At 41.8% G+C, this 9,084-nt stretch overlaps 2 protein-coding genes across 2 annotated transcripts; one reads left to right on the top strand and one right to left on the bottom strand.

Moving 5' to 3' along the window:
• The first annotated feature begins 47 nt into the window (after positions 1–47).
• On the top strand, positions 48–4,973 carry LOC136434556 (large ribosomal subunit protein eL24). Its single transcript, XM_066427425.1, has 6 exons — positions 48–174; positions 305–380; positions 855–1,010; positions 3,958–4,049; positions 4,417–4,462; positions 4,829–4,973. Exons 1-6 carry the CDS (start codon positions 170–172, stop codon positions 4,916–4,918), a joined length of 465 nt encoding a protein of 154 aa, XP_066283522.1. The 5' UTR covers positions 48–169; the 3' UTR covers positions 4,919–4,973.
• Positions 4,974–5,374: 401 nt separating this feature from the next.
• On the bottom strand, positions 5,375–9,040 carry LOC136434546 (coiled-coil domain-containing protein 28B-like). The gene is made up of 6 exons (XM_066427414.1): positions 8,704–9,040; positions 7,874–8,011; positions 6,512–6,611; positions 6,259–6,319; positions 6,031–6,053; positions 5,375–5,669 (listed from the first exon to the last, which is right to left on the bottom strand). Exons 1-6 carry the CDS (start codon positions 8,936–8,938, stop codon positions 5,609–5,611), a joined length of 618 nt encoding a protein of 205 aa, XP_066283511.1. The 5' UTR covers positions 8,939–9,040; the 3' UTR covers positions 5,375–5,608.
• Positions 9,041–9,084: the final 44 nt, after the last annotated feature.

The following is a 9,084-nucleotide window of genomic DNA, read 5'->3' as shown; positions in this document are numbered from 1 at the left end:
TTCTCAAACCACTTGTCAAGATTTGACCAATCACGTTGCTTGTAACAGTTTTCACGGACGGAGCCGAAGTGGTGCGTTCGGTAGTCACGAGATATGCCGAATATGCTCTCGGTAATTTCCGGAACTAGTTCCCGAAGTTCTTCCTTTTGGTCGGCCATCTTGAGCCATCATGAAGTAAGTCGACGACACCTGAAAGAATCTGTCATATTTCACCGTCATCCTTGAACTTTCCTCCACAATCTTTGCCTCTAATTGTAGCTAAACAATTCATCTTTCATTAATGAATCTTATTTTTGCATTACAGGATCGAGCTGTGTCTATACAGCGGGTATAAAATCTACCCTGGCCATGGCAAGCGATATGCCAGGACTGATGGCAGGGTATGTATCAGTGCCTAAAAGGGAACGACCGATAAAATTTATCGATATACCTTGTATTTCGTGTGCTATCCGTTGTGTTCTGATGTCTTACCATATTTTCAGTGCAATTAAAGATACGACAATTTATGAATGTCCGATACGTTGTGTTGTACCGCTCACGCGTTTATCAAAAATTGTGGGGAGGGGGGTGGATTAAAAAGGTTCAGTTTTGAGTAGTCACGTAAAATCTTGCTGCCCAGATTTATCTCTGATAAACCCCAACGTTAAAAATTGCCTCTCAGAAACGCCTTCTCTATGTTATGTCTTCTCTAATGTTGGATGTGTTTTCCTTTGGCTATGGAACAGTAATCAAATTAGATTTATGAGTTGTTGCTGCCTTCTCATAATCTACTTATGATATAAACAGGGAGATATGGTATATCTCTGGTACCTCTCTTGCAATGTTTTTATGTGTGCCCTGTGTTCTTCAATCAGGTATACACTTTCCTGAACTCAAAATGTGAAGCTTCATTCCTGATGAAGCGTAACCCGCGTGAGATCACGTGGACGGTGCTGTACCGCCGCAAGCACAAGAAGGGCCAGCAGGAGGAGATTCAGAAGAAACGTAGCCGCAGAACTGCCAAGTTCCAGGTTAGAATTTGCTTGCAATCCTTAAATTACTCTTATTAGTCCCATAGAATTTTACATAGTCTTGCTTATCTTTATTTCACCTTCTAAGGAATAAAGTATTGTTTTAAGTGTCTGTGTGTGTGTGTGTGTGTGTGTGTGTGTGCGTGCACTTCTGTACCATAGTTTCTGTATGTTACCCTAGAGAGAACAGTGCTATGTTCTGCCAGAGGGGGTGAAGTGTGCTGTCTCTAATTGCCTTGTTTCCATTCGGCCGTAGCCAGGTCTGGGCAGTAGAAATCTACTAGTACTTGAGTTGAGATTAGCAAAAGTACCCGGGTCACCGGTTCGTTAGTAATCACTCGGTGTCCAGCACCGAAGGTGCCTTCATCGCTAGACTTCCAGTGATGAAGTTTTGTCATCTGTGGGTGTCCAGCAATGAGGCGACTTCGTTACTGGAAATCCCTGAATTATCACTGGAAACCGAGAGATGAGACTACCTGCGGGGCTATATCTATCACAAAAGCATGATCAACAATAAAGATGATACCTCTACACAAGGACATTATACTATATAATGTCCTTGATCTACAGTTGAGTCTTGTATTTATTCAGATTGTAACATGTAAGTCAGAGTGACTCATAGTTCAAACTAAGATAGATAGTGGAGCTGCGACATCATATGTGGTACAACTGTACTACAAACTGTCAAACTAGTGAATAAAATATATCCAGATGCTTGAATTAATAATTGTTCGTGTCACACAAAAGTACATAACACTGACAAATCAGTAGTACGCCGTAACGGTATCGACTCAAAATGCACTCAAAATATTGTCTAATAGTTAGCACTGGAACATTCCAGTGATAATCGGATGTGATCACTGGAAGGCCACTAACGAAATAATGTCATCACTCGGCTTCCAGCACTAGAGAGTCACTCATCACTGGTAAATCCATCGCGGAACCCGTGACCGCGGGACTTTCGTTACTGGTTATCTAGCGACGAGTGACCTCAGTACTGGGGTGCCGAGTGACGAGCGGAGATCGTCACTAGAAGCCGAGTGATGAGCGGAGTTCATTTCTGGAAACCGAGCACCGAGGCAAGATTCAGTGCTGGAATTCCAGCACCGAGGGGGCCTCATTACTGGAATAAAGCCGTTCGTCACTGGATTGCTAGTGATGAACTTTCTTTGGTGCTGGACGTCCAGCGACGACGCCATTTCAGGGCTCCAGACTAACTTTTAGGCCTAGGAGCACTGTGCTCCTAACTCAAAAAAGTTAGGAGCACCAGCAAAAATCTAGGGGCACCACTACAAAAAGTTGGAAGAACAAGCAAAAGTCTTGGCTATACCAAATAATACTCCTATTAATCAATGTAATACGTTAACAACAACCGGGAATAAAGTACTAAGTACTAGTATTTGAATAGATTATAAAAGATAGAAACCTACATTGATTTTGCAGAACAATTGGCAATTCAATTCATTCAATACCTTCCTACATACTGATACTAGTACGATGGATTTTTAGAAAAATTGGGCATAGGTTCCCCGACTGGCCCCTATCCGGGGGCCACGGTGCCTCAAGTTCAACAAGTTGAAAAATACACAATGGTATTTTTTACTTGGAACAAGGCAGGTAATGATTCACATAACCTTGAATGATAAATAAATAGATGACTCTAGAACTTATCTATTGGGTTCATGACCAAAACAAATAAAGTCATATTCCATAATTTGAAACTTCACTGCTGGCATCAAGTTCAACATTTTTACAGGCATTTCTTTTCTTTTTACCCTCACCCTCTGTCTACAGATAATCCAAAATACTTTATTATCCTTAAAATTCTTGCTCAAAATAGTATAAAAAATGATCTGTTTGTGCCGACCCAGTCAAATCGGGAACTTCGAAACGCGTAGTTCAAATTTCGCGCGTCAGGACCGCGCGGCGCCGTCATCCAATGACAGGCAGACCCATGGGGAAAGCTTTGTGATTCGCCGCTGTGCAGTATAGACAGCAGCAGAATGAAAGTACATGCAGCACCGTAACAACGGGCAGGTAATGAGCTTTGAAATGATACCGGTGACAAAAGGAAAATTTGATATTTTTTTAAAATAAAACTCCACTTGAATTGATTCATCAATTTTTGATCGTAAAAATCATCGCTTGAACAGGTATAAATATGACCGCAGGAAACAAGCCTTTCATTCTGCTGCGGTCTATTTTTCATAAACATCATGGCCGCCATTGAAAACAGCGAGCGTCCGGCGAGCGCTCACTTTCATCGACAAAGTTTTGGCGTTTGAAACATTTTACAAATCAAACAAATACACCACAAAGGAGAGAAACTTATATCCTTTATTTCTATGGGTAACTTTGCCACTAGGAACGGATAGTTTTTGTACCGCGGGTGTGGGAACATGATAGAAAATTCACCGACGATATTCGCGGTAGCATTGGAATACCTATATTTTCGGCTTACCGCTTAGTTCTGTAGCCATTATCCTGGCGCAGGTCTTAATTTTGGATTGTCGCACCGTGCGACCGTGATTTTAAATCTAGTCGCATTCTCAAGAAACTGGTCGCATACATATTGTGTGCGAGTCGCACTCACGAGCGCTGCATTTTGTTCACACGTTCATTACTCGGCGCCCAGTGAGGGACCGGTGACCCGGGTACCTTTGCTTGAGATTACACTGTTGCTTGGAACAAATTTCCCGATCTTCTATTTATTAAATTTGGCAGAATTTATTACTGTAATTTCCGTGGTGGTTTAATGTTAAAGCTTTTCATGGTGACTCCTTTACTGCGAGCCTAAAACCACTGCGAAAATGGTTGCTCTGTTTTCTGCCTGGCTGCCCCCTTGTTTTAGCTACAAACTTAAAACCATCGCGAACACTGCTGCAAAATTAGATTCCGTGAACATCAAAGTACAAGGCATTTACAGTATGTGATTTGTCCTCCACAGCGCGCTATTACTGGTGCCTCCCTGACGGAGATCATGGCCAAGAGAAATCAGAAGCCAGAGGTCCGTAAGGCACAGAGGGAGCAGCTTGTCAAGTAAGTAATTTTTGCCAAATTTTATTTACTGTTTTTTCTGATGGCTCATGATGACAAAGACAAGATAGCCTCTGTTTGTATGGAGTGTCTGTTTTGTATGCATTGTAACTGCAAACTTGTAATAACAATAGGTCCTTATGCCTATGAGTTGAGGAAACTGCCATGAGAACCAGTTAACTATAGCTGAGAGGACTATGCAATTGTCTCGAAGATGAATGAACAAAGAATGACATGAACTTGAACTTTGTACTTGAAACACAATTTTGCAAGTTAAGATACTGTAATTCAAATGACTATTCTCTGTAATATGATATGTCTCAGACCTTACTAAGTGTTGCAAGTCATGACATGGCTGGTTTACATTTAGGGCTGCCAAGGAAAAGAAGAAGGCAGATCAACAGGGCAAGAGGAAGGTAAGTAATTTTTGTTCTCGTACAAAAAAAAGGAAAATAATCAGTGTTGAAAACTCAACAGCTCACCCCCATCCATGGTACATAAACACCCATGAACAATGATGAAGGACTAAGTTGTTGCTACCTATTCGGTTTTAGTTAGTATTAGATAACGATAATAATAACATATTGCAGATGTTATATTTATGTGTTGGTTATGCAGCAAGGGTAGGGTTTGTTGAAGATTTGCAGTCATTAGCATCTATGTAAATTTAGAATGATGCATGTTAATTTGATATGCTTTGTAGCTAAATGTTTTGTTTCCCCTCCATTCAGGCCCCTAGAAATGCTGTATGACTAAATGATGTTTGTTTCTCCCCCATTTAGGCCCCTGCTAAGGCTCGATCCACTGCACCTAAGACCAAGGCCCCGAAGACTGTAAAGGCTTCAGCACCCAGAGTTGGCTCAAAGCGATAGAGACCTATTCCATCTAATATGAACCTTCTGGATGTATAATAAACATCAACTCTGATATGGTCTTTTTGTGGTCATTTTTAGATGTAAAAGTGTAGGCATATGAATATGATACACAACCTTATGAATAAAGACTAAACTTGACACAACCAACACTACGGAGAAGTAAGGACTTACCAAATTTATGGCAATCAACATTGTTCACAGAATGGACCCCTCAATTGCTTTGTACTGATTGTGTAAAGTTTAGCCTTCATTCATAAAGTTATTTACCAACAGAGAAGAACTTTCATGCTAAGATAATACACAACCTTGCTTTTACGAATGATATTCATGTGCACATTTGATGGCTAATACAATACTAAGTTCAGTCGTAGCTTAGCTAAAAACTTACAAAAACAAAATATGTTTGTTGTGTGTGAAAATGAAAACTTTCACATTCAAGTAGTGAGACAGGTGTGGAGACTATGAGAAATGTTTATTCACAGTATGTACACAAGTGCATCATCGCAACAGACATTTACATGACAAATCACAAACTTTTTGCTTACACGTTTGGCAGCAATCATCGGCAAGTTTATTTTCCACAGTGCAGGAATTGATCATAAAGCACAAAATTGCAGATGGCTACTGGTCAGGGCCCGGATGCCTCTAAAATCAGTTCTCTAGCTGAAATAAGTAGCATCCTGACGTCTATCCTGGTGTGGTGTCCTGTCTGTTGGCAGGAGGGGTCTCTTTGGGATGCAGGCTCTGGCTGGTGACAGTGTCAAGGATATGTAAGAAATAAATACATTCATGTAGTGACTGAGACCTGAATTACCTAATTTTATGCTACAGGTAGGGGTTGCATTTCTTTCCCTGGATGGACATCATCGATTGCATGTCATAGCTATCAGCTGAACAATCAAATTAACACACTAGCTGAGAACAAAAGGCATCAAAGTGGAGTCTTTTGGCCAGTCAACCTTGTTCTGCTAGCTTGCCTTCATAACTGGAGCTTGCTATAGGGAAGTGATTTAGCTGGTGTCTCATCTCCGATATTACTGTTTCTATAGTATATGAAACAGGCAATGCGGTACAGTTTGAACATTTATGCACTGCAGCAGAAAGGATACATTGACTGGCTTAGCTGGTCGAGCTGTAACAAAAGTCGTAAAAGCATTAGTAAAGAACATTACGTCAAAATAACCAAAGAGTTGAAAAAAAGGAGTACTAAATAACAATAAGGTACTAGTATCACAATGAGTAACTATTTTTTGGCGTAAGATAGATTCTATCACTGTTAAATGAAGAAAGATGCATGAGTATACTGATATCCAGAATATTCTGGTAAGATTGCTCACGTTTCCTAGAAGCTGATCCAGATGTTTATTAGCTGAGGCCTTTGCTTCTTCAGAATCAAGACTGTGACAAAGAACATTAACATTGAAAATACAGTAACTGATGAATACACAATTCAATACTAAAATTGTTAAATACAACACATGTTCAGAGACCAAACAAGGAATGCCGGGTAAGGTATGCCAAGTACATGTACTGTCCCTAAACTGAACTTCATTCCAAAAGTACCATGACATTAACTTTATTAACAGTTACCCATAGTTCTCCTGGGCAGCATCCAGGTCAAAGTGCAACCTTGCCAGTTTCTCCTGCATTTCTCGTACATTGTCCATCTTCTGAAAGGAGCAGTCTTTACCTAAAATGTAAAATACATTAAATCAGGTAAAGTCTTCTCACTCAATTATACTCCGCTGAGTTTTGGCTGTGCTACACAACTTTGTAAACAAATATTAATTTCAAAAATTCATACTCATACCAAGTCCCGAAGAAAAACGAAATTAAGTTATCTAAACTGGTGCCAGGGAGTAAGGATTATCATGTAAATGTTTATGTTCCATTTCAATGGCATATTGAAGGGAGGAAGGAAGAGTAGAAGGATAACCATGAGCTTTCCTACACGAGCTCACCTACACAAGCTTTCCTACTGGGAAGGAAGGAAGGAAGAGTAGAAGGATAACCATGAGCTTTCCTACACGAGCTTTCCTGCACGAGCTTTCCTACTGGGAAGGAAGGAAGGAATGAATGATGGAAGAGTAGAAGGAGGCTTCCCTACACGAGCTTCCCACACGAGCTTTCCTTTGCTACTAAGAAGGAGGCAAAGGAAGGAAGGAAGGAAGAGTAGAAGGATAACCATGAGCTCTCCTACACGAGCTTTCCTACACGAGCTTTCCCACTGAGAAGGAAGGAAGGAAGGAAGGAAGGAAGGAAGGAAGGAAGGAAGGAAGGAAGGAAGGAAGGAAGGAAGGAAGGAAGGAAGAGTAGAAGGATAACCATGAGCTTTCCTACACGAGCTTTCCTGCACGAGCTTTCCTACTGGGAAGGAAGGAAGGAAGGAATGAAGGAAGAGTAGAAGGAGGCTTCCCTACACGAGCTTCCCACACGAGCTTTCCTTTGCTACAAAGAAGGAGGCAAGGAAGGAAGGAAGGAAGAGTAGAAGGATAACCATGAGCTCTCCAACACGAGCTTTCCTACACGAGCTTTCCCACTGAGAAGGAAGGAAGGAAGGAAGGAAGGAAGGAAGGAAGGAAGGAAGGAAGGAAGGAAGGAAGGAAGGAAGGAAGGAAGGAAGGAAGGAAGGAAGGAAGGAAGGAAGGAAGGAAGGAAGGAAGGAAGGAAGGAAGGAGAAAAGAAGCGAAAAAGAAATTACCATGCGCACTTCTAGCACCAACTAGGCACAGCCTCATTACCCCTAAGGGTATCTACTGGCTGAACTTCAAGGTGAACATTCAAGGTGAGCATATTATCGATGTCACAACACTAATTGAATGTGTGTTTGGGACATACCTGAAGATAGGGAACCCAGCATGATATAATGATAAAGAGATAGGTCAAGAAATATGTGAAGCCAGAACTAAGGAAGATTACAACATTTCTTTAAGTCAGTCGACAACATCTTACCAAAAGCCTGGAGTTTTCCTGAGTGGAAGTCATGCAGTAGTGAGATGAGTCCCTGCTCCATCTGTCTCACATCTGCTACGTCTGTCAGGAACGAGTGTTCCTTACAAGGGCGCGCCATGGAGCGACTGCTGCTGGCACCTGTAATGTCAGGAATAAAGGTAAACTCTTCAGAACATGAGAATTGAGATGTATACATGTACCAGGTTCTTAAATGTTACCAAGGTGTGGCTTGAAGAAGACAAAGCTCTCCTATGCAGAGCGGTCTGTAAAATATACCTTAGTGACTAGTGAGGCTTGGCTAAACCAGGCTAAGGTTTTCACTTTTGTGGGTATGGCCTCATAAAAGTGATCAAGGAGTGACATTCTCCTATGTAGGGCGATCTGTAAAATATACCTTGGCGAGGCTCGGCTAAACCAGGCTGAAGTTTCCAGTTTTGTGGGCATGGCCTCTAACCAAGTAAGCCAAGGGGAGAATCACCTGTTTTCTTTAGGTGAAGCCGATAATTTATCTTATTGGCTGATGGTTAGACTGCAGGTGAGGCTCTTCGTAGGAGAATAAAAGAAAACAGCCACACCCTGATGTAGTAACTGACAGAACTTAGTGTGAATCAACATTGGGAAATATGAACACGTTGAACATGATATAATTGGACGGAAAGGGACTCAGATAAGAATGTGTGAAAACATATCACCACAACTACTACTCAGTACTAGTATGTGATGATGTGTGCCTGAGTATCACACTGTGATTCATACATGTAAGTTATAATCTACAACTTCATTTACAAACACACATACTCTGTTGCCCTCTTATGAACACATGTACCTACCAGTTGCAATCCTGCCGCTGCTGGCGTCCCTGGGCACGGCCCTGTTGTTAGACCGGGAGTGTGCCGGCGGTTTGGGCAGGGCTGTGGCCGAGGCTGTCGACCCCCGGTTGTGGTTAGACTGCGAGTGGGAGGGGGGCGCCTGTTCTCGCTGCGACTCTCGCCCGCTTGGCGCAGACATCCGCCTAGAGTTGGATATTTTGGACTTCTCAGAGTGCTGAGACTTCTTTTCTTCCATACTCGGTATCTCTTTTTCTATATAAAGCAGTAAGTTGGGGTCCTATTTACAAAGAAATCGGAGACAACATTTTTCGTCTGATATGGATAATTTTCCGGAAGTGACCTTCCGTGACCCGTTGTCCCAGCAAATGCATGCTGGGATGC

The sequence above is a fragment of the Branchiostoma lanceolatum genome, chromosome 1 (assembly GCF_035083965.1).
Source record: "Branchiostoma lanceolatum isolate klBraLanc5 chromosome 1, klBraLanc5.hap2, whole genome shotgun sequence".
Classification (NCBI taxonomy): domain Eukaryota; kingdom Metazoa; phylum Chordata; class Leptocardii; order Amphioxiformes; family Branchiostomatidae; genus Branchiostoma; species Branchiostoma lanceolatum.
The sequence above is the reverse complement of the archived record's forward strand: the minus strand, read 5'-3'. Positions and strand labels throughout refer to the sequence as shown.